Source organism: Parambassis ranga, chromosome 6 (assembly GCF_900634625.1).
Source record: "Parambassis ranga chromosome 6, fParRan2.1, whole genome shotgun sequence".
Classification (NCBI taxonomy): Eukaryota; Metazoa; Chordata; class Actinopteri; family Ambassidae; genus Parambassis; species Parambassis ranga.
Window position 1 is genome coordinate 11,486,271 of NC_041027.1, and position 26,683 is coordinate 11,512,953.

General features: G+C 41.6%; 1 protein-coding gene across 2 annotated transcripts in view; it reads left to right on the top strand.

Annotated features, from left to right (window-relative positions):
- The window catches only part of rab26 (RAB26, member RAS oncogene family), a 55,845-nt gene that overhangs the window by 9,330 nt on the left and 19,832 nt on the right, over positions 1–26,683 (top strand). For both annotated transcript variants that reach the window (XM_028408107.1, XM_028408108.1), the window contains 3 exons: positions 17,245–17,286; positions 18,758–18,824; positions 25,620–25,672. In XM_028408107.1, the coding sequence (XP_028263908.1) occupies positions 17,245–17,286; positions 18,758–18,824; positions 25,620–25,672 (162 nt within the window). The remainder of the gene's footprint in view (positions 1–17,244; positions 17,287–18,757; positions 18,825–25,619; positions 25,673–26,683) is intronic.

A 26,683-nucleotide genomic window follows, 5' to 3' on the forward strand; every position in this document is an offset into this window, starting at 1 on the left:
CCACTACACTCTCAGTGGATATTTTCCCAGCTTAGTTGTTGCAGTGAACATTAAGCTTGTGAGATTAGGCTTGTTTTACGAGACAATGTTCCTGGGAAATGGGTTAATTTTAGAGCTGGCAGGACGAGTGGTGTGAGAGAGAGCTTTTTTGGTCTCAGTAATTAAATGAGTTAATTTGATTTTTCAGTCATTGTATGTTTAGTTTATGTTCTTAAAGTGGCCCAAATTGCCTACAAACAGGTGCATCTCTGTGCTGTTTATGCAACAGGCACATATTTGCTGTGTAAAGACACACTCACTCAATCAGTCAGAGCAGAAGGCATGATGAACACAGCGAGTTAGATGTAGCTCCCAGATGTGCATTGATCCGGGATGCTGTCAACAAATCATAAGGACTTTCTAACTTACCTCTGACCACACTGGACAGTCGTCATAGCAACAACAACGCACAGGTACATTAAAGCTAATTTTCTGTGCACGATGTAAAAAAAAAAAAAAAAAAAAAAAATAGTGACAGCCGGTCTTCATTATGCATGCACTGGCACACACACATCCACACACAATGCCAGATGCAGATTCACACACACACACACATGGTCGTAATTACACAAATTAGGACACATATGCTTCTGCCACAGTGTTTTTCTGGTTTAGGGTGAATCATTGAAATCTTCAGAGCATAGAAGAGATTTGTGGACTGATGTCTGTGACCTGAATTATAAACATAAGGCCACTTTGTCAGTTTATATCATGGGATGTAAACTCATCAGTGTAGTTAGAAGGGCTGTGGTCAGACAGCACAGGTCGGAGATGATGCTGTGTGTACTTGTACAGTAGAAAGGCCTTTTTTTCTGTGCACAACCATATTCTGCAAGAAGAAAACCTCATTGGTCCTGGATTGCATGGAGAGTTCTCTCTGTCTGTTTACCTGCTGTGCAAAAGTAAGTTCCTGCTGTTAAAAGGCATTGATTTTATAAAACTTTCTTCTGTTGCATCACGCTTTTTATGTGCCTAAAACGCTTGCAAAGTGTTGCATGAGAGTACACATAGAGTGTATGATGTACTGAAGCCAAGGAATACCACATCAGCTTCTATATCTAACTAAGCAGTTCGTACTTGGAAGCTGCCGGAGGCCGGGAAGATGCATCAGGGACTTTCTGCAGTTCGAACCGTAGCTTACTTGATGACATCACAGCCGAACGCTTATGGTTTCAGCCATAATTGTAACGCATCGGGTAGCAGTAGCTGTCCTGGCCGGGAAGCCCTACCTGGAAGATGGAGGCAGATATGGTCATGACATTGTACATTTAAACAATGTCACCTTTAAATTAGGTTCAGTCAATAGTGCCGCCTATCATTTATAGCAGTTAAGCTAAAGTTCCGGGAGTCCTGTGGACACTACATAAAGTCTGAGGCTTTTAGGCCCAATTGCACCTTAATTGAACCATTACTATTAACTAATTGCATTTTCTATTAGCAGCATTTTCCTTACCCACGCTGCCATGGATACTCTATATCCATCTTTCTCCTCTAACAGTTTGCTACTATTTCTTAATGAGTCTCAACCCAAGCAAGCCTTATAAATCTTAACCAAAAAGTAAAAAAATCAACCACAAATCACTTGCTTTGCACAAGATGGCAAATTTATTTGGGATTAACGGTCATACACGACCTTAGATTATTACAAATTACCAGGGCCCCCCAGTAATACTGTTGCTGAAGTGTACCAGCAGCAGCGTGATAATGTAACTAGATTATCGATGCTTATTGAGATAATTTCCCTTTATTTAAAAGCCAAGCACCAAATCACTAAATATGTATTTATAGAAATTTAAATGAATCATCTGCATCACTTTTGTCAGTTGAAAGCTTCCAGTCGGCGTGCAGCGGCGTGCTCCTCTCCAGCAGCGTCTGCTGAAAATAAGCCATAAGTAGATGCACTTCAATATTCATGAATAAGCACCATGATGAAACACACTCATGCTAACGAGCTGCCACGGGACAACGGCATCAGGAACAGCACAAAGTCAAAGGCACATTTTCTAAGGTCTTATGTAACCCATCATTCCTGCTCCTATTCTTTCCTCCATTTTATTTGACTTCCTTAACCGTCTGTGTTAATCCTGTCATCTTATTGAGCGGGTTTATACTGGTTATTTGGCACAGTGGACACATAAAGAGCAGAGAAAGAGTCCAACATGCCGGTCTGCCTGGTTTTTACCTTTTCCCTTTTTTGCATCACATGACTCCTCCAGTGCTTGTTGCGCTCCCAGGAGACCGTTGTTATGGACCAGTAACCGTGACAACACGGCAAAGCAATGAAAATGTGGTAACTGTTTCTACCAGATTCTGCTCTTTCAGCTGGCAGATGGCTTTCAGACTTTTTTTTTTCAAGCTTCAGGGTTGACTGAGGTCCTCAGCTGTGGGGGGAAGTGGGGGGGGGGGGGGGGTGTATATGATTGTTTTGGTTGTTTCTTGAGCCGCAGCTCGAGCCATGAAATCTGCATGTGGTGACAAATTTACAGCTGGGGCCTTTTTAGACCGGCAGGTTGGCCCAATAAACACTTAACTTCACACTCTCACAGTTGACTACTGTCAGGATTGGAAGCATTCCAATTCAATCAGTCTTCCAGAGATGGATATATATATATATATATAAACTTTTGCAGTTTTGTGGAAGGCGCACATTCATAGGTGGAAGTAGACGGAACTTGAACACATGTTTCTGCAAAGCAAGTCATGCAAACCTTACAAGATGAGTTGAGGAGTGTATAATTATTTGTGTTTTACAGAATTTTGTTAGCTGAAAAGCCATTTTTTAATATATTTATTTAAAATTGAGACTTCAAGAATAAAGAAAATTCTGTTTTTTTTTTTATTTAAGGACCAGCTCCTTATAAGCCACAGCTGTGTGTAACCTTCACGGTTTTGTCGAAAGCTGTATGAAAAACACAACTTTCCTCTGAGTTGCCTCAGAAGGCAAAAGAAAGAAATCATCCTACTTCCCTTCGAGCTGCACAATTCAATTACTCGTATCCACAGAACCCAGCTGGGAGGTACGAAGCTCACCGCAGTCATAACTGTTGAAGCAGAGAAACGCACTGCCCCCCACCCTCCTCCTCTTCCTCCTCCTCTTCTTCCTCCTCCTCCTCAGTCCAGGGATCCAAACTGGCAACTTCCATGCCCTTGTGAGTTTGTATTTCTTTTGGCTTTGAGGATAATATTCAAACATGATTTTTATAAATACATTCTGGAGAAGTCTAAAAGCTGACCCCTGAGGTTGTTGTCATCACTGTTGCGGATGAGTTTTTATAATTAGAATTTTTTATGGTAAGAAAGTGGAGCGCTGGGAAATAAATCAAATGTGTGTTGAAGGATGACAGGAGCCGTTTTTCCGGGTGTGAAGAATCGGTTTTGTTTGTGCAAGACAGACGGACAGAAAGAGCTGTTAACACACTGCTTCATTTCAGAGCGTGTGGACGGAGTTTGTAATTTGTCACAGTTATGAGGAATCACAACACAGCTGTATTCTCTTCTGTTCGCTCCGTATGGATCCATATCTCATCTGAATCAATCACTAGGGGAGCACAGCTTTACACACCAGTGCTTCCATTCACTTTCATCAAATTATTTACACAGACATTACACTCGGCGCAGGATATTTAGGCAAATGGATACTGAGACATGTTAGGAACTCGGTTTAATTTAATATATAATTAGACTGCATGGCCAAATTGTGCAGATAATTATGTGCAGATTAAAGTCACAAGTAAGAATTTTACACAAAAGTGAGAATCATTTCAGACAAAGGTCCATTTTAGACATAATTATAATGGCTGACCAGGAGAAGAGTAATTAAAAACCCTTTTCTCTAATTGGAATGTTCAATTATACCCTATATACACAAAAAATGTCTCTGGTATGCAAGTAAATAAAGCTGCATAATGGCAGCATGTTGACAGGATCCATCATTTACATGCCACACATACAATGTGTTGTGCCCAGCATGCTATGAATGGTAATGTTCTCTGTACATTACCTTAACAGGAGGTGGAAAAAGCAGCAGCTTTGTGTGTCAGGGGGGCCCAAACATGTAGAAATGGTAAATATGGATCCAAAATAAAGACAAATTTATACAAGTAAACTCATTATTTTGTAATGCAACCACATTTTGGAGATATAAGAGAAAGACTCATCAGCGTTGAAGCAGTCCAGTCTTCCCTCACAGCCCTTGAGATCATACTGTTTCTAGTCCAGAACCAGTTTTTGGTCCTCTGATCCTTGGTTCTGATCCTCTGAACATCAAATTTTCTTTAATGGTCACCTGAGCATTCCTCACCCATCCCTCCACTCTTAAAACAATCAGCCCACACACACACACTCACACTCCCTCCACAGCCTGACAGCCTATGATCAGTGTTACAGATCTGACAGCGCCCATCGGCTCTCATCGACTATTTAAGAAGTCTCCAAACTCCTGCTATAGAAAGTCTTTGGGCTTTTCATCACTCAGAATGAATGAATTATTCTGTGCTCGGATTTAGTGCTTCTGCCACCAGACACTAAATGAATTCAGTGTGTAGTAACACTTATTTAGTGCAGAGTAAGAAAAAGTGAAGTGTGATCGCCGTGCTGCCCTTTCATGTCATAGATCAAACGTCCTCATATTTAATTCCTATTATTAAAGGAGCACGATGGAGCCTAGGTGATCAATTAACATTCCTGTGAGGCGTCTTCCATGGAAATAATGTAGTCCCCGCTTCGTCCGCTTGTCCCCACCATAATGAATCAGCCGTAATCTCGTAATGATGATGTTCACAGAGGGTCATATTTCTTTCTTTTCTTTATTTTTTTATGTGAATATGATCCTGAAGTTTGCACAGGTTGAGGTTTTAATTTCCCTCTATCTCTCCCAGAAAGCAGCAGTTTGTTACAGGAAGTAGAATTATGTGTCATGGTTGTGTGCCTCCGCCAACCAGAAGTCTGTCCGCACTCATAAAATATGTGATGTGTGATGAGTTATTAAAGTGTAATGACAAGAAGTTATAACTACCCTATGGAGCACACTGTTGCCATCGCTCACAGAGGATCAACAGAGAGATCTGTGATGCAAATTAGCTGGTAATGGACTGAGATCAGAGGTCACGGTGACCTTTAACCTTTGTCCACCAAAGTGTAATTCATTTAGACTGTGTGTCAAAAGTCCCCTCTGGATATTACTAAGATACTGTGTTCACAACAATAGAGGAGCATACAGCATACCATGGATGCTGATGTTCAATACTCAGTCATCTGTAACCAGTGTGACAACATTTAACCCTTTAGGTTGATGAACAATCCAGCGCTCCCCTCCTCACACATCATGTCTTACAATACAATACAAACCAGTGTTACTACACACTGAATTCATTTGTTTTGATTACACCTTTTTTTTTGCCTTTTTTCAGATTTTTATTTCTATCATTCTTACTTTATATCTATTTTCCTTATAGAGTTAAAAAGTAATTTCAAGAATTTCCTTCCAGATTAATAATCTTATCTTATCTTATCTTATCTTATCTTATCTTATCTTATCTTATCTTATCTTATCTTACATAAATTTAGAAGAAATACAAAAAAGGGGGAAATTATGAAAAACAATGGTTGTTAATTAGCTTTCATATTAGAAGTGTTGAGTCACTAAAGTGCAGAATCTGTTTGTGCAGCTTTCTTCATGTCCAATAGGACCTGACATGTGTTACCTGGTGTTGATGTAGACCAGCAGGCTGTAATTTGAAACCTCAGACCACTTTATTGTGTGTGTGCGTGCGGTGTGTGTGTGTGCGTACCTTCCAAGCGGACAGACTGACTGCACGCCATGTTTTCACAGCTTACGTTTCAGTTTTCATAAACTGAGAGCACAATCACTGTTGTTGATTTTTAATATGATTTTTTTGTTTCTTTGATTACATTTTAAGCCTGAGAATAATTCATTTATTATTACTTTAAAAACCTTCATGTCAGGATATGACGTCCTCCGAGGTTATGATCTCAAAATATCAATATCAGGTAGCAGGAAACAGCTTCTGCTGCAGTGTTTGAAGAGCAGCTGACACTGATTACATGGGAAAGAACGGCATGTTTGGAGAATGACAGGAAAATAGCACATTTCAACACATTGCCCTGTCCGCTCTATAAGCTGCCCTGTTTTTGTTTTTTTGCTATGAAAGTGATGAGATCAGTGTTCTCTTCAGTCTATAATAGGTAAACAGTTGTTTAACTAGTGACGGACAAGAGCAGCAGTAACTGTGGGTGCACGAGGAAAAGAAATAGAAGAAGTATTTGATCTGAACAACGAGGGCCGAAGCTCAAAGCTCTGACAGGCACATCAACATACTGCTGAAAATAGTTTGTTCTGTGCTATTTCAAGGCTAATACGGCTCTGTGCTCTGCTCTGTGGCTATAGCAACATCCTGTCTACCCTACAATTTACTGTATGTTTCATACTGCGTGGTACACCATCATTTGACCATCCACACAATCACACAGCAGCTGTATTATCATCGTTTTATTGAATAATTTAAAAACACATTTATTCTTTATGTTAGGGTTCGATAACAGGGTTTGTGACAGTATCAGAAATACACTTACTAAATATGAATTTATTTGTTGTTCGTTTGTTGTTTGTTCATTTTATATACAGTATGGTAGTCCAGATGTCCTTCAGAGACAAAACCTTGCATTGTGATTGGATGAAGCCTCCTTGTCCTAAAACACATAACTTGAAGCAAGATGGACGTTTAACAGGTTTAAATCTTTATGTTTTGAACGGCTGGAAGGCTCCTCTTGACTCGATTTTACCCTTTACGATTTCCTGTCGGGCAGAGTCTGCACCAGTCTGCACTAGTTTGGGGACAGTCGGGATGTGTAGTCGGCAGTCTGCAATCTGTTAGTGTGTGAGGGGAACAGACCTGAGCCGACCTCAGTCGCAGTCATTCATACATGTTGTCAACAGCCAATGAAAAGAGAGGGTGGGACACGGGAAGACGACGGGAAGTAGCGGGAGTATCAAAACATTGATCGACTCCTTTGCCACTTGATCCAAACCCGGTTTGTCTTCTTTGTGTGTGTTTTTTAGAGCAGATAGCTGCACAGACAGCAGCAGCAGTGTTTGTTTGTTTACTTCTTCTTCTTTGAGTTTTTGGCAGTTAGCAAACTACAAACTAATGCATTACCTGATGCCACGGGCTGGTATGTTTTATTTGTTGAACTGTCGCCATTGTGAGAGTTTGCTGCGTTCTGTTGGCTGTGTTCGGTTTGACAAACCCTCACGTCTGTTAACCCCTTATCTGGGGCAGTTGTTGTTGTTGTTGTGTGACCCCCCATCCTCATAAAAAAATCTGTTAGTGTGTCCTCCTAGTCCCCTCAGTCCCCTCCTCAGGCTATGCCCAGAATCACCCACTTACTGTGTACAGGCCACTTATTATCTGTGGAAGTCTACAGTGTTAATTGCGTCATTGCTTTCACATAATTAAAACACTGCCAGAGAAACAAGGATTGAGTGCGGTGCATAATGGATTTGCTAATGTAGTGTCCAATACTTTTCACAATGCATTGTGGGATACAGTAAGTGCACTAAATAAGAATGGAGTTGCTTCAGGAAGTGGACGTTCATCATATAATTCATGCTGATGTGAAGAACAATAATAGTCACATCAGAATTTATGTCGCTTTTTGACTACACTGACCTTCAGCAGCATGTGGCCTCACAGTGATGATGGATGAATGGATGTGCACATGCATGATGTCTTCATAAATCTGATGCAAAAAAAAAATGGAATCTGAACAAAATGGCTTCTAATGTGAAGGTAGCTGAAATTAGAGATCATTTTCAGTCTTTAAAAAGATGGTGGCATTTTCCTTTTTGTATGTTGTCCTGCAGCCCCCTCCTCCACCATCATGTCCTTGTGGGGTAAAAAAACAACAACTCTGAAGTCTGAAAAAGCTTTTCAGGTGGACATACTTTATGAAATGAATCACACGGCACAGAACTCAGGAAAGCAGAAGTGATTGCATAACAGTGTGCATGTTCATGTGTGTGTTTGGACTGTGGCTGCCTTATCACAGCGCCCTGGAAATTTAGGGATAAGGAACAGAACTGTAAGCTGGGTCAGAGTGCATTACACACACTGTACATACATAAATATATACACTCAAAGCAAGAAAGCAACAAACTTGAGCGTCCAGCGGGAGTACATTCCCATCCTCTGTCCTCCCATATGCTTTACTTCTTTTGATTTTTCCTCTTTACAGTCAGACTGCCTCTCTCTCTCTGCTCCTGCTCCTGAAAGTGCAGCGACAAACACCAGCACAACTCAGTAATCACGATAATCAAACTCTGATTTGTGAGAAAACAAAGGCGCAATGGATGAAGTGAAGCAACAGCTACGGAGACGTGAATCTAATTTACTCTCCAGCTTTTGATTATCAGACGCAAACACTTTCCCTCCTACACGCATACAAGCCTAAGAGGACCGCGTCTAGAAAAACAGCAGGCTTTCCAAAGCTTTGTCAAAACGGCAGAGATGCACAGTGACTATTCATCAAGCTGTCAAGCCTTTACATTCTTTACTTATAACAATATCAAAGCCCGGACAAAATGCTGCAGTACCACACGGCGCTCTCTGAATACTTTCCGGGCGTGCAGACTGTGTCCTTTAAAAGTTGAAGAGATAACATTTGGGGGATTAAGCAGAAGTTCTAAAGCCTAGCAAGCCTTTTTGGAAGAACACAACACGCCCTAATAGGATTTCCAGCCTATTGTTTGGATAATACTATTACATCTGGGAAAGGACTAAATGGTTTATGGGGGCATTACATGCTGCACCCTCTAGAATAGGAATTTCTGTATTTTAATGCTCAAACAGACCCAGTAAGCACCCAAAGGAAAATGTTATGTAAAACATTTCATTATGATCCCACAGACTATCATCACCTAATTTTAACCCCAGCACTATGGAGCATTTTAGCATCTTTAGGCTAACTGTTTTGGTGCCAAAACATATTTTGCAGCATGGATGTTTGTGCATTAAGTCTGCATAACAGACAATGGACCAAGTATTGATCCTTGTGGGACTCCACAGGTCACATCGGCAGCAAAATTCCTGCAAAAACACAAAGAGGAAAACAAACGTTTACGCACGGTTTCTCAGTTCGACTTGTTTTTTTTGAGTATGTGTGATAAGCTCTCATGTCTGTTATCTCGAACATGCAGACTATTTAGTCTTTTTTCTGTATGGGATCAATGACCGCTCTTCAGCAGTGAGGTGAAAAAACTATTCTATGATTATGTATCTTTAATTATAGGAAAACGTGTAACCTGGATTCATGAGAACTCTTTTTATGTGAGATCAAAGACATGTAAAAGCCAGATTTCATACTTTGAAATTACCCTAATCGATGCAATGGAGACGCATCAGACACAACTACTGAATATCATATTAGTGAAACTTCACATTCTCTCACTGCAGCAGTGATTTTCACTGAGATGGAAAGAGAAGACAAAGCCAAGCTTAAAATGGACAAGTCAGGCTCACTGTGGTTGGCTGCACCCTAATCTAAATCTTTGCTGAGATTTGTGACAGTGAGACTAAAGAGGGAAGGAGAAGGAGATGGATCTCCCCATAGGTCTATGAACCTGAGGCCAGACAGCCAGAAAGACATTTCTCATTTTACTTGTCTACACTGGGAATAGCATTTTTAAAAAGGGATTATAATCTGGGAAGACTTTAAGAGTTGATGGGCAGGTGGAACTACAGGAAAACCCAAGAGGTCAGGATGGAGCACAGCCTGAAGGGAACAAGGATCAAAAGCAGGAAAATGTGACGTTTAGAAAGGGATGGGGAGCAAATGGAAAGTTAAAGAGTTAAAAGGCACATACAGGAATGAAACGGATGGATGAAGAGTAGAGGGGAGAAACAGAGGGTGACAAATCCAGGATTAGCTGGTCTTATTGGCAGATGCAGGATGTGAGCCGTTCAGTGGCGAACCGCTGCAACGTGAGTAGAGAGGAAGAGGTCAAGAAGAGGAGGCAAGGGTCCTTAGACTCCAGCGGCAGAAGGCTCAAAAAGCTCTGACAAAAAACTACCCACAACCTACCCAACACTAAACCCCTGACAGAGGAGCGTAGCACTTAGCTAGTGAAAACAGTTGAGGTGCGATCACCTGTGGACCCCAGAGACAGGGTGGAACCTCAAACAAAGCTAAAATAGACCACATGTTAGGAGGACATATGCAGTGGTTTGGACCAATCGGCATCCACTGAGGAACTACAGGAAGGTGCGGGTGTATGAAGTGAATGATTAGCATATATAAAAACATATATTCGGTTCATCCGTCTGCAGTTTCCAAGGACAACCTCCAAGATGATTATGTGTTTTCATTTTTAAAATAATTCAAATTATTAAGGACATGGTGAGAAATATAATTAAGGTAGGCATGACAAAGAGGAATTTAAAAGAACAGAATCCCTCCACGGCTGCCTTTCTGCAATCCAAATCAGCAGGGCAGCACATTATGCTGATTACAGCCCGAGCGAGAGCCATTGATTTCATTTCGGTCCCCCTCGTCAGTGAAACAGGTCCTTCATTAGGTGTATTTCCATCCAGTCTTTGTCTGAACCATGTTTCTGTGACGGGAGAGCAAAGTGGGTGTTCACGGCCCGTCGCTTTATAGGAACCCACGGCCAGTGAAAGGAAATGACTCTCTTTTATTTCTAAAAATTTGATTTTGACACAGAACACAAATGAACGCCTACAGTGTTACTTTTTTTTTTCCACTCTGGGTACCAACGTTCCTCCCCGAAAACTTGACGAGCCAGCAAACTAACATAATTAACTCTCATTAAGTCTGCGCTAATGAGACAGAGGGCTGTGTGTGTGTTGTTCGGAGTTCGCTGGCTGGTTTATTGTTTACCTCCCGTTGAAGCTGAGGGGGGGGAAATTAACAGCAGCTGAAAAGCTGAATGCTGACGCTCTTGTTTGTATGTGAAGTTTGTATGAGCTGCTAGAATAAATATTTATTCGGCGACTCAATGTTAAAATCCTGACAAAAAAAAAAGTGCAATAATGTGAGCCGAGTCAATAAGAGCTGTCCTCTCTTGCTGTGTAATACTCAGTAACAGTAACCACTTCTATGCTTCAACGACTGCGGTTTTGATTAAAAGTACAAGTGTCTCAACTCACTGTGGACTACACGGACTAAAGCAGATGACCTTAAGCAAGTTGTGTGTGTGTGTGTGTGTGTGTGCTTTGACATATTCACCGAAGGTTCTGGCTTTTCTGTGTCACACCACATTTAGAGCATCCATCCCTGCTAATTAAATACCGTATGGTCGAAGTATCACGTCACCATGTTGGCAGTGTCATAGTCTGCCTGAACTCCCAATGCAGGCAAGAGATGGACTAGAGCCTGTCACTAAAATGTAGCCATGTCCTTAATTATGCAAAAATTTAACTCATAATGAGTCACTTATATATACATTTATAGTGATATAAAAATTTAATCCCTAACCCTAAACCCTTGGCATACGTTTGGAGCCCACCCCCAGAGGCTGAGGGGAGAAGTGCATGTAGACTTCTTTCTCCAGAGGTTAACCTCTGGTGAACTCAAGGAAAACCTAATATGGGGTCTACGTTGCTACCGTAGTCGTACTAATGTGGACTTTTAGAGGTGGTGCGGACATCACTACATCCCGTGTACAGGAAAATATCAAGCCCAGATGTGCCTTTCTGGCCACCTGGCATAAACAGATGTTGTTTATTTGATTATTGATTACATTTGTTTATCACTGAGGATGTGTTGGCCGTACTCGTGCAACGGTTGTGTAACTTTTACCACTGGATTACATCTAACATCTATCACATTAGGTAGGATTTAGAAGTCTTTTTTAGGTGTCACAGTTTCAGGGTTGCTGCTTACTGCTGTATACTTGCTTTGTGTTATTGAATTTTTCTGGGTGGCGCTTTAAAATCATAACCTTGGATTCTGAGGGATGGTTTTGCTTGATTATATTTCTTGAATTCCAACCTCACCTCTGAATAGAAATTCTTTAAAAGTCTTTTTTTGTATTATTTTAGGTACAATAAAGTATCCCAAAGAGACACAAAGGAACACATTTCACCAAGTCTGATAGAAACTTGATGTTTGCCAGAGTTAATGTTTTGCTACAGCTTCACATGGACGTAAAACATGTTACCTAGAGTGCGTTGTCTAAGCGTTTAAGGTGTGTTGTAGAGTTCTGGTTTCTCATATATATTCAAAGCAAAGGCCGGTTCACGTGCCAGGATGATTGACAGATAGCTTAGGGCTGTCTGGCTGCTGTTGAATATTAATGGTCATTTGTCAATACATCAGGATTGTGTGTAGGCGTTTGATTTTGTGTGTGTCGTGCATGTCCTTTTGTATAATTGTTTTGCTGCCTTTTAATTGTTCATATGTAGATGTTGTAGAAGAATCTTTTTGAGCAATATGAATGCTGGTATTGAAATGTGTCAGTCTGTCAAAAACTTGTTCTTAAAACAGCCTCGACAGGCTTTGAAGATGGTTTGTTGGTTTATGTCTGCTGTAAAGTTATATATTTTAATATAGGAGTCAATAGGGATACACTCAATTTTGAAGCCAACCCCCAGAGGCCACAAGGGGAACTGCAATTTTTGACACTTCTGCATTGTTGCTGCTCTAATCTTCACTCTGTTTGGCATAGTTTGAGTTAAAATGAAAAGGGAAAAATTAATCTCCAACAAACTTCTCTGCCCTCTTTTTCTTCTCCTCACTCCATACATGTACCACACACACAATTTTCAGTTGTATAAACATATTAGAAACAAAGAAAACACTGTCATTAATTTCACCTAGTTTTGAAGTGACCTCTGAGACTGTCTGATGTAACAGATGGCACTTTGTTTCACAAAGTTATAAAGAAGAGAATATCCTTTATAACAAAATATTGCACATATTCAGTGTTTTGCACCTCTCTTCTAGTTCCCTCGCTTTGGTAATTGGGCAACAACAACAAGAAGAAGAGCGACAGAGAGAGAAACAGAGATAGGTCAAAGGGACAATGAGCAAAAAGAGTGAGGAGACGAGATGGAACTGGAGCAGCAGGTTATTGGAAAACCATTACCAGCGCAGCCATGCAGATTATTTCTCATATCTAAGTTTGTGTGTTGTACTTTGATTTGGATTTGCCTCTTAATATTTATGGTATTTTCTCCAAGACGTGAGGCCAGTTTGGCAGACCTTTACTTCTTGTAAAGACTTGGACGATGAGTGTAGGAAGAATGAACAGATCTTAAGAACGTTCTTGGCACATTATTCACTGGTGAAGAATTTGTAGTCAATTTTGAAGCCTGACCCTGTAATTATCAAGTGTATCAGATCAGCAGATGGTTTCACATGGACTCATCTGGGAAGTCGTCCTTGGAAACAGGTTAGAAGGGGCAAAGGCTTGGCGACCGGACTGGTCTGTCACCATCTATCACCAGCTACCTTTGACCAAGCAAATGACTTCTCATTGTCGTCACCATAGCTACCCGTCGCTCCTCACAGGGTTGGAACTGAACTCTACTCCTTCTACCTCTTACCACAAACTGATAAGCTCCCTCTCATAGAGAGCTTTTGAGATTTCACATCAGAGCCGAAGCGCTCTGCAGGATGATGTTCTACACTCACAGTTATGTAAACAGCCTACACACCGTGCTGTCTTTACTACAGTTAAAGAACATTAGTAACACCGTGAGTCACGCTGCTACTTTGATCCCTGTTGGCCTCGCTGCAGTCAGACGTTACACAGACTTTTCCCTCATGGCTTTTGGAATGTTTAAAAGTGTTCAGCAGCTCCTGTGAGCTGATTGGTGACCTGTGACAGTTCTCTTCAGTACAAGGGCAGGAGTTTTCAGCATTTTGTTTTATTCAAGTTCAAAAGGTAAATATATTGCTTTTTGCACTTAAAGCGACATAGTTATTCATTTCAGTTGTGCAAGTAAAATGAAATATTCAACATTTGAAACATTTCCTTCGATTTTAAGGTGAGTTTCTTCAGTCTGTCTCATTCAATGTCAAATGTAGGCACTGAAAATTACCACATAAAAAATAAAGGCAGACCAGAAAACTCACCTTTACAATGACACAACAAATACCCACAGCTGTCCTGTCATTAGAGGAGGGAGGGATGCTGCTTGTACCCCTTACCGTGCCAAGAGTCATTCACATTCGATGGCCATTCACATTCTGCTATGGTTGTATACGTGGACGTGTCTAGCCAAAGCCCCCTTATGATTTGGGGCGATATTTTATTTATTATTATTATCTTAGTATTTCCTTCGCAGTCAACCATGTTGTATACAACATGAAAGCGTATGTCTTACAAAGCATGTCTGGGTGATGTAACCCGGCTGTATTGTTCTATGGGCAAGTCAGTGTCCAATCGAACCATCGAGCGATATCACGAGGGGCTCAAATATCCAATTGTAGAGCCTTGTGCCTCTGACGTGGTATATCAAAGGTCTTCTGAAGACAGGAGAAGTATCTCCACTAACTAGCTGAGTCGCCCTCACGTCTGAAAAGCCGCTCTGAACGCAATAATAGATGCGTATCGGACCGTTATCTCAGCCGGAAAGTGCGTTGTTCTGTATACACTGTTATACACTGTTATTTCTTACTGGAAACTTCTGACTTATTAGCGTTACTATGGTTTGTTGCGCTTACCCGGAAGTTACGTCGAAGATGTTTCGGGTGAACAGGAGAGATATCGCTCTTAGACGCTCAAAGTAAACAGCGCTCCTTTGATATAGCGCATCTTGATTTTTCAACTTTTGTGAGAAGCCCTCTATGGGCTAAGCCCCCCCTATCTGTCAACCCTACTGACGTCCATGGTTGTACAGAACTTGTGTAGCTCTTGTTTTCTCTTGGTTGTTGCTCCAGACTACTGACCGAAGAGCTCGCTCTTTAATTAGCTGCCTTTTAAATACATTCAGGCCTTTGTTTGCCAAGTTTGAAAGGTGCTGAAGTATCAACCTCCAGCCCTGAACAAATCATGCTTAGATAAAAAGTGCCACAAATCTACAGTATGTAAGCAAACCTTGAAAATACTGTTAGACCTGTAGTTAGGATGGTATTCCTGACAGCACCAGAAAGCTTCTATGTGCATAAACATCCACAGCGAGTCACTTTTTCTGGGCATAAATGCAGCCAAAGGGAGGCTTATGAGCTTGTAAGTGTTCCCCTTTTGTAAAGTAAACTAACTCTAACAACATGCCCATGCAATATGGATGAAATGCATTAGGAATGAGGGGAGTGAGCGAAACATATTAGGGTTTACTCTATTTATTCTTGTGATAATCCTATTTTCACGCATTGTGTAAGCCACTCTGTGAGCTGAGTGCCTGCACAGTGACTCATTCTCTAATATACTCTGGCCTAACCAGGAGTTCAGTTTAGTGTAATCTTGTGAAGCTTGGCGTGCTTTTAACACATAATTTCCTTTATTACTGAGCACTTCTGGCTGTCTGGCTGGTGTTTTGGACGGTTTTAATCACCCACTGCAGACCCACATCCTATGCTGGTTTGTTGTATATAGTGCTTCTATTGCTCCTCTGTCATCTTGATGCTAGCCTCTCAAGTTTCCCCTTAAGCTGTGTCTAAACTTCCTTTTGATGTTTGTTGACTGCCAGTAGAGCAGATACAGTGAGGCCTCTTTTTTCAGTGTTTCTTGACCTTAATTCAGCTTCTACACTTGTCAAGCTTTGACGAGGCTGCTGGGAAAGTTGGTAAAGACATTGTCTTTTTTTGCAGCTGAAATGATCACAGTGAGAACAATTGTTAAAAAAACAAACATTTCCTTATATAAAAAGACCAGTCTACACTACACCACTACAAACCACAATAACACTGGCACATAACATAGTAGTATATGCTAACAAGTATTAATATAAACAGTGTGTTTCTTCAAATATAAATGTGTTGTTTTTGTAAAAAAAACTGTAGTGTGATTGCCAAGTTACACTCTTGCTGCTTATTTTTCACCTTTCATCAATCACCCTGCAATTTCTTCACAAATTGCTCATTGTAGTTTTAAGGCTCTCCATACTTGGAAACTGCTGTACTGTAAAAGTTTGTAAAATATTTTTTTTTTTTTGCCACAAGAACACAATTCTGCTGATGCAGCGGAGGAAAATCTGCAATCACGCTGGCATTTTTTCATGAATTGCACGGTCTAGATTTTGTCTTGTTTCTTTCTGCATCCACGTGTGGCTGCATAGCTTTGTTGTATCAGTAAAAAAATGTTTTTGCACCTCCATCTGCTGCCACTGCCTTGTTTCTCTTAAGGCTCTCCATAATTTACTGCAAAACTTGAATTTTCTTTTTTTTTTTTCAACCAGAACAACACGTTCTGCTGATGCAGCAGGGAAACTCTCTGCAGGTTTAACCCCTCAGAGACCCCAAAACGTGCAACTGAATACCAAATTCTGTGGCGCTCATCAACAAAGGAGCGGTATACGAGGTGCCCTTAGCATTTACATTCAGCCTACTCTTTTCTGCTGTCACCCTAGGGGAACCTGCAGGGGATGACTGTCTGTCAGGATGGAGCAAATCTGTAAAGTGTGCAGGGGGCTCATCATCATCAAGGGCTTCATTTCATGAAGCGTTTGGGATGTGCTGAAATGTTGAAAGTGGGTTTAAAATGTGGAATATTATGCATTTCTGCCTGTATAACACATTAGATGGGGTTACTGATATTGAGGCCACTGTGCTCATCCATCTTGTTTGCCAGTATTATCACTTCCTCTCTGGCAACGTTAGATCTGATCTCTCTTTATCTAAAAGAAGAGCATGAATAAAGCAGGAGCTGACCCTCGCCTTGGGTTCAGTTTGAACAGACATGTCACCTATCAGCTGTTTTCCTGAGATACTAAGAAGCCTTTTGTATCTGACCGCTTGACAGCTAAGATGTTGGTAAATGATGCAACTGCCTGAAACATCAAAAGGGGTGTGTATGTGTGTGATGGTGTAGAAAGAGAGCTCACATAATAATAATAAAGGATTTTGCACCAACTGTGGTCACAACAAACCAACCACGATACATCAGCGTCTGCATGCACAACTGGATTTTACTGTCTGAACTCCTGTTAGCAGTCCCTGAAAGCATCGTTAAGTCTTTCATACAGCTATATATAGTATATTTGTTTTTTCTTTTCTGTTTTTCAGAATAAAGTTATGAGCATCGATGCTGTAAAGGTCAAACTGCAGGTAAGAACCATTATATTATGTGTGTGTGTGTGTTTTAAAATAACAAATCACCGACAACTGTTTCCCATGATGTAAAATACCTCCCATACATCTTTACTGCCTGCTGTGGGAGGGTGAAGAAACTCAAATGATGACTTAATGAGGCCTTGGTTAATCTCTATCAGTCAATTAGCCTGCTGCTCTGCCTGACTGAAGACACTAAAGGGAATAGCAGACTTTCCATCAGATTATCAAGCCTGGAAGTTATCAGCCAGGCAGGCAGGCAGAGATGCAGATGAGTCTTCATCACTCAAAAAATGACATTAGATACCGTCTGATGAGTTTTCCACCTCAATTACACAACGCTCACGACCTCCCTCCCTTCATCTGTCTCTCCTTTAATCGATCTGTGTTCATCTGTCTGTCAAACGTGATATTTCAGGTGATAATTCTGAGCTGAGTTTAATGAATCTCTGCACCTATAAATGACTGTAGCACTTAATGATATAATTATGTAATAACAGCATAAGTGAAAATGTCATTGCCAAGTCTAGGACGGAAGCATTTGCTGCCTTTCCATCACCCTGCATTTAACATTTCAGAAGTAGAGGAAGGCTGAGCAGCAGTTTCCACTGACGGCATTTATGTTTGACCTAGCAGTCAACATGGCTCAGACGACAAGGAGAACCTCCCCAGTTATAAACTAAACCCACCAGACCTGGTGTGGATGGTACGGTCACAGTATTGGAGGTTATTATGAAACACACGTAGTGTGTGGTGTCTTAATGGCGCTTGCTACCTGCTGTAAAATGAAATCTTGAAAAAACATGACAAAAGCAGCTACACAACGGCTGCTCTGATTAAGAGAAATGATGTCTGTCTACTAATTTGGTGCACTTAATATAACTAATGATGAAACATTGTCTGGATGCGCTTTTTCCCGCTGAATATTTCTACTTTTTTCTTTCTTCACTCTTGACATTATTTTATATGAATACAAATTAATGAAGCAATAAATCAATAAACTACAGAGATTCTCTGGAGCTGTTTTTGGAGAGAGTTGCCGCAGAAGGCTTCAAAGATTAAGACGTGAATGACATCCAGATTCCCCCGAGTCTGAGTGTTATCTCTGTGACTGTGACATTCAACAGTACAAAGCACAGATAATTAGTTGTGGTGCAGGTAAATTTGACTCCATTTTGCAAATTAAAATGTAGCTTATTAGTAGCCTGTAAGCCCTTTTCTATAAGATGGAAATCTAAACTCAGCAGTTGTGAAATATCGACAGAAAATAAAATATTTGGGCGTTACTAAGTTTTGGTAGTGCTGCAAAGGTGAGGAGGAGAAGTTTGGAATGACCCTGTGGAGGAACAGGAAGGGTTAATAGCCTGCTAACTGTACATGCTAATGATTGTAGATTACATTTTAACTATAGGTAAGGTGAAACCATTCTGTTTGATGCTAACGTCCTCCTTTTTCCTCCTCCTCTCAGATTTGGGACACAGCTGGTCAGGAGCGTTTCCGGAGCGTCACCCACGCTTACTACCGTGATGCCAACGGTATGATTCCTCCACTCATGTGTTGCCCTGTTTGATTGCGACTGACATCTTTCCCTCTATGACCTCTTTTTACCCAAATTGTTCTGACTGACGTTTCCTAGCCTTTGTTGTCTTCAAACGTGTGATTGACATCAGCAAGCTCCCCGTTGCTTCTCATTCCTGTTGTGATAGCAAAAAACACTCAAGATGCAGCTGGTTCGATAGACTGGTGTGTGTTTGTGTGTGTGTGTGCGTGCAGGTATTCACCAGAGGTTTGGTGCTGTGTGCAGGTTCCCTTAAGCGAGAGGCTAACCACTGGGTGGGAAAATGAGCCTGCCTCTCACGCAGTGGGGGGTGGGACAGCTATGAGCTGTTCCCACATCGAGTGTTTGTGTGTGTGTGTGTTTGCCAGTTATATCTCAGCAGCCCCACTGAGTACAGATAGCACTGTGCCTGAGGCCAACCTGAGTGAGCAGGTGTAGTGGAACACAGGGACACACACACATTCCGCTGCACTGACATTATCTCACACACAAATCTGCATTCAAAACAGCACTGTCATGGGAGGCTGTTGGAAACATGCACCTGCTTTTTGTATGAGCATGTGTTCGATCACATGTGTGCTCATGTTATCTATTTCTTCAGCGTGTGAATGTGGACATGTGTGTGTGTGTGGCTGGCCAGTTCCTCACTGTTATTTCTGATCTGTCAGAGCAACAGTTTATTCTCGCTGATCTTTAACAAGATGCCCAGGGAGCCTGGAACCAGCTCCTCTGAGTTGTCCGTCTGTTACTGGCTTTTAAATAAAGTTCATTCAGGCTGACAGGCAGGACCAGGGGAGAGGATGCTGCCCGAATGCAGCTGTCACGGAAGCTGTCGATTCCTGTGAACTAATGGACAGTTTTTCGTGTCTAAGACTTTGAAATGTAAAGATCCAGCGGTCAGAGGGCTCCTTCTGAGCATCGACAAGAAGTAGATAATTATAGTGCCTATACTGACATCATGGACACTCCTGCATTTAGATGTGCTCCCTTTTAATTAAATCCATTCATTCTTGCTGTGCCTCATCACTACAATCATCATCACTAACAGATAGCAGGCTTATATAGGTGACGTTTCAATGCCTTCTGCTGATTCGAACATGGTGCAAGGTTGAAAACTGTCACCAAGTCTGCATGTAAATGTCAACGAACAGCCCGACAGCCACAACCCTCAGCTATTACAAGTAACAATGAGTCATAATTGACCGTCCTTACTGTCACACTGTAGTCAGACAGTCATAGCTGGCAGAAATAAACTACTAGTTTGGGCAGAAAATTTGGTTAGGTTTAGGAAGAAAGTTTGTTGATGTTCCAACCAAGCAGCAACATGAAACTGCAGTTCCCTCTCCATCCTCTGGGGCCTTTAAATAGCATTGTACATTCAATTTTGAGCTCTAATGATATATTTTTTATAATACCTTTTTGTCTCAAGTCCACCTGTTTAAATGCAACTGCCTGCCCACCTCAGATGTACTCGCTCTTTGCCTGTATTTGGATTAACTGTAAATTAGGCAGACTAGCAAAGAAAGGCCCATCCATGAGGTGGCTACACAGACAATAGCCATCCTAAAACTCGGCCTTCATTATGGTGTGATAGACTGTATACTAATAGACTATAGCAAAGGTGAGACCTTAGCCTCTCGGTTCCCCCCTGGTGGCTGGCTATAGTATATGTCATAAATCCTGCCTCCTCCATGTTGTGTGGAGGGCACATAGACTCTGAAAAGTTGTGTGGAGGGGTAGAACAGAAACAGTACAGCATCACCTGACCAGACTCTGGTTCCAATATGGCATCTTTTACCAACATGGAAGTGCCTGTAAGTGAGATATTTTGGCGATGGCTGGAGGTGTAGTTGCGTTCGTTTTTAATCTCAACTGCAAAGCTGCTGTCATTTTTGTGGATGCATCTGAATAGATATGATGCAATTGGTTCATAGACTGACATTTAAACAAATTACTAAATGACTAAATGTTGCTCTGATGACACAGACTTATAAGGTAAACAGCTGCTATATTGGCACAGCTGGTAAAATCACAGGAAGACATAACCCATAGAAAGATACAGTTACATATTGAGTGCCACAGTTTAGGCTAATCCATAATAATGTGTGCCATCAGCCTCCATCATCCTGGAAGCCTAAAGTTTATGTATAGTTTTTTTTATCAAATCTGTTGCCTAAGTCAGTATGTGCCCCTTGGACAACTACTGATGTTTGCTTTATTCAGCTTTGCCCCCCGATCTCAGCTGTCGTTAGGCCCGTAATGAGAGAGCAAGAAGATCCAGACAATCAGAGCAAATGAGCGGGTGGTTGGAGTGAGCCCAGTGCAATCTGCCAGGCCCATCTGCTGTAGAGGGCGCAGCCGAGGTCCAGCTGGGTCCAGAAACCAACCACAGACTTTTTTCTTTCTCCTCGGTGCAGCTGACAGTTTGTCATTTCCACAGCGTGGAGCGAAACCACAGGGTGCTCAAAGCAGAGTCTGTAGGTGAGGTGATGGAGACACAGGTGAAAAATGGAAAAATGTTTGAAAGGAGGAGTTTAAGAATCAAACAAAACATGAAAAGAAGCAGTCAGAAATGTTGTGAACAACTCGCCCACAACTCCAGAATGGAGAGGCAACTAGGTCAGGAGGTAAAGCTGAAACACTGTAGAAGGAGTTAAAGATGAATGGAGCTCAAGGTTTTTATTAGAGTGCTTTTATTGTGGCCCCTTCATGCATTTATCCTCTCTGACCAGTGAAGGCATGGTTGGGACTCTTACAGAGATGTTGACTCATGTCATCAGTCTCTATTTGCAGCTCCACATTTTGCCATCCCCATTACCTAACATGATGAATTTAATCACCTCTGTGGAACAGGTTATGGCTGCTTTACACATGGTGCTGTATGATTGAAAAGGTTGTTCAGGCTGTATTGTTGAAAAAGAGGTGCTTTGGCGGCTTCCATTTCTCTGTAATGGCCTCCTTGCTTTCTGTTCTCTCTGTGGTAGAAAGAACAGGCAGTTCGAGGACACAGTGCGATTTTAATGCTGTAGTAATGTGACTATTTAATTAGATAATTAGTTAAATGTGAATGTTCCTCAGTGTAATTAAGGCATTAAGGAGTGTTTCTTTATTTCAGACCATATTTATGCTGCTGCAAGTCTCCTACAGCCTCTAAGAAACACTATGAGTCCCAAACTAAGGTCCTAGACCCCTTAGATCACCCTAGCTCTGTGATAGACTAGCACCCTGCCCAGGGTGTACCCTACTTCAGCTCTAGCTCCCCCATACTGATGTAGTACAAGGCAAAGCAGGTTTAGTAAAAGGAAGAAGAACCCTCCATTGATGAGTTTGGTTAGCCAGTGCTACATGTAGCATTGAGCCTAACCAAGTCAGGTGATGTTCCATCTCCCAAGAGCCAGATTCCACAGTGTCAGCCAAGGCCAGCTACAGACCAGGCGAAAATCTGTCTATGAGGTTTTAATGGAGTATAGTGATGAAGAGGGCTGATCCAGAAGACAAGTATCCCATTTTACCCTACCGTCACTTATAGTCATGAAGTTAGGTTAAGGACTGAAACGACTGCATGTGGATCTCAGCGATTTAAGTAAGAAGTTCGGAAAAACCAGGGTGCTTCCTGTGTGACCTTAGAGGTGTACCAGGCACAGCCATCTGCCATCTAGGTGTCAATAACAAGGCAGACCAAGACAAACTGGAGGATTTACATATCCTGATTGGCTTGGGAACAGCAGGGGATACCCCAGGAGGAGCTGGGAGGTCTCTGTTCCCACTGTTGCTGCCATGACAGTGATTAATTAAGCTGCTTGAAGGATGGATGGATGGTGCAAGTGCACACATACCGGGGCATTTGTTAGATGCAGAAAGGTTGATCCAACACAGCTAATATCTTACAAAGATTTAGAAGTTTTAACAACAAAAACAAAACAAGGATATCATGGTGTTCAAGTATTAGGGTTCGCATGGGGATTAAGAACCAACTGTAATTGGCTCAGCTCACAAAAGAGTGAAAAAGCCACAAACATTTCTGCAATGAGGTCCAACAAACATGATGAAAGAACAATAATGTTATTGGTAGAACCTCCAGAGGGTAAACCTATTCCATTTTAAATGAGTCATTAGCTCATTATGTCGCTGCTCCGCTCGAACTCATCCCATCTCACCTGCACTTCTCATTCCCTCCGTCCCGTCTTCTCCATGCCCCATCACTAATGAGCTACTGCAGGCCTCTATCAGCAGCAGCATGTGGGGGCGACTGGAAGACGGACAGCGGCAGGAGGAATGATAATCAAGAGATGTGCAGAGAAGCCGCCAGGGAGATGGTAGAAAAGAATAGAAGAGGAGGGAGAAAGAAAGGAAGGGAAGGAAGATGGATGGAGAAACAGCAATTGGAAACAAAACATTGAGGGCATTGCTGCACTATAAGGAAAGCCTTGAGCGGTGCGATCCATCATCAGACTGTGTGTGCTTGTGTGTGTTTGTAACACACACCAAAACTCACACACTTGACACATACCTTTTAGCTTCTTGCATATTAAAGTAGATGTGCAAGGTCACAGTCAAAGGCATTTTTGAAGCTCTTTTCTCACATTTGTGTGAAGTTTAGAGGAAGAGTGTGTCTCCACTGAACACACTTATTATCAGCAGCACACTGTCTTGGCTCACTTAACCATTTTCAGTTATTGAGCCTGTCAGTTCTTTACCTCTTCACATCTCGTTGTAATGTTTTCTGGAAAGAGTGACTTCACATATTAATACATTCAGCTGTCACTGCACGGATTTTAGTAATCACTTGCAGTTCTAATTGATTCTCCTCTGTCTAAGATGGATACCCATAGAATGGAGCACTGTGGGTCGCACTAGGCTAAGAGAACAGGTCAAATTCAATACTAACCTAAATCGGAGAGCAGATGGTTAGCTTAGCTTAGCAACAGCTCAGATTGCTATGTTGGAAGATTTCATAAAATGAGTTTACAACACCTTTAAATTTACTTATTAGAGTGTTCTTCCATATTTCTAGGTTTTATGCAAAGCTAAGCTAATAGCTAACCTGGCTATAGATTCATATTTAGTGTAAGGTATCAAACTTCTCATCTCACTGTGGCTAAAATTATACTATCAAAAGAAAAACCCTCCAAACCCCACAGGAGAATGTTTAGACGTTTACATACGTCTGTGTGGATTTCTTGTTTATCTTAAGTCTTATACTCAAGTGTAAGGAGAGCAGGCAAGGTCAGTGGGTGATTATTGACATGCGTTACCATCTAAGGGATGATGGATGGTAGTGCTCTTTATGGATCACTTCACTCCATCACACTCCCATCTCTTCCTGGTGGTGCCTCGCAAAGTCAAACAGTCATGTTGTGCTGCGGATGTTTTGCTCTGTGTTTTCATTCACATTCACAGTGCATATATTTGCAGATTGCTTTACTCAGGTACAATTCTTGTTAAAATTTAAGCAACCTCAAATCTGATTACTGTGCACATGCACTTGTACAAAACTTTATTTGTCTCTTCCTCTGCACTTATTCCTTTATATATATATTTATTTATTTGCAACCCCTGATAACAAAACTGCTGTGAGAAAATTCTCTTGCTTCATCTGTCTTGCTCTTGGCATGATATAATTGGATTAGGGGAGGGTGAAGGAAAGCAACTCCTTGTGGTTCACTCTGGTCTTCTCCTGGTGGCAGATAAACACTGAGAGAGGAAATTAACTCATGGGGCAGAGAGAGTCTCTCTCTCTCTCTCTGTGTCTCTCTCTCTCTCTTCTCTCTTTTTCTCCACTCTTCTCCATCCTCCCTCTTTGTGTTTGACAGAGGCAGACTACGCTCATGGTGATTACAACTCATTAAACACCCTTCACGGATTCGTCTGTCTGGAATAAATAAACAAAGGATTTTAATCCAGGCGAAAATGCGGTCACATCTGAGGGGTATAGGGGAAGGTTGGTGAAATAGGGATGTACATAGAGGATAGAGTGAGATGTAAGTATTGCAGAGTGGAGGGATTATATGCATTAGGAGGAGAAGAGGTGCTGTGGAGGTAATTAGCTTTAGCTAATTCTTCCATGTGAAGGTTGATCCAACTGCGAAAATGAACCACAATTGCCCTCCTCGTTGGTGTAATGATTTTTTTTTGGTCCGCTGACAGAGCTGTTAATGCACCCCCTCTGGCTTGTGCTAAAAAGTACCTGAGGTGATATTATTCTCTATGGCAGCACAGTGCAGTCGGAGGTAATTAGAATTCACAAGTGGTTGTCAGTGTAATAGAAAATACCGTCGGCTAACAGTGGAAGCCATTTTATTCCAGTGTTTCTGATGAAAACAGTGGAACAAAAATCAAAATCATATATCTCTATCTCCAGAGGCACATCTCCTGAGGAATCCCAGGCAAATTCTGTCTCTCCTGTCCTGGCATGGACCCTGGTGTTTACACAGATTTTCAATCAGATTTAAGTCACAACTTTGTGCAGGCCAGTCAATAATGTTCACTTTGCTCTCCTGGAGAGATGTATGCTTTGAGAAAACGACACAGATACACAATTCTTACTTCCTGTTGCACTGAAGCATCTGCACAGCATTGTACTACCACCAACGTGTTTGACTGTAGAAATCATGTCTGTAAAGAACCCTAGTTTAGCTTGGTCTGACCAGATGACACACTGGGGATTGATGCTGTAATGTGGTTGCTATGTTCTTAATTACCTCTTGAAGTCAGATTTTATAACACATAGTTTGGTAATGACAGTCAAATGTTTCCTTTTTTCTCTCCCCAGCTCTGCTTCTTCTGTACGACGTCACCAACAAAGCGTCCTTTGACAACATACGGGTAAGATCACACTTCTCTCGGCTTCCTGTCACTCGACTCTTGATCAGTTTGGGGTTGTGTGGATACTGTGTGCTAGACCTGCAAAGTTCTAAACCTTAAATGTGGCCATGGCCAGTGGTGTGATGGTAGAAACAAATGGATGCAATGAGACCCTTTGAGAACCCCAACCCTTACTAATTACACATCTGCCCAAACACAGAGGATCCTAGTGGGTTTATTTCATCTGGTTTCGAAACACCTCTTTGACCTCAATAACGAACTGGACATATGGAGCTGAGTGCACCAGCTGGGCAGAAAAAAAGTAGAACTTACTCCTACGCCTTTCCTAGTATGTAATTGGAATAATACTGTGTGCACCATGCCAGACTTACCAGGGTCGTAGCTGGCCCTGGTCTTATGATGTGCGTCCTTGTGCATACACACACGATCAGGATTGAAAAATGCAAATCAAAAGAAAAGAAAAAGAAGAAAGTTGTTACTAAGAGAAAAAAAAGGCTGTATGCAGAGCAGAAGAATCCTCCACAGCCAAGGATAGTTTTCTAACAGCCCGTCATGCTGCTGTGCGATGTACATGGATCATATCTCCTAAAGTACTGTGAAAGGCGCCATTTGCATAAAATCTGAATGCAATCAGCAGCTGCGGAGTGGCGACAGAGCTGCTTTTCAGCTCAAACGGGGTTGAGTTGTGAAGTGAAACTTCTTTTTTGTTTAAGGTTGTGTGATCATTAATTGTCCGTTGTTGTTGCCGTGGATATTAGGATGAGTTTCCAACTCACGCCTAGGCGTAAAAGAATGCTCATCAGATATTAGGTGAATGCAACATCCATACTTGTAGATGCATCCCTTTCATACAAACAAAGCAGAAGCTCATGTTCCTGCCTATTGAAGATTTGCTAGTTATCCTATAATGTTCATTCACAGCAGGGATTAAAGAGACAGCCATCAAACGTAGGGAGGTAAAGAAACAGCATAGTGGTGCAGATTAGAGCTCATTTCCCCCCTAAATGGCCT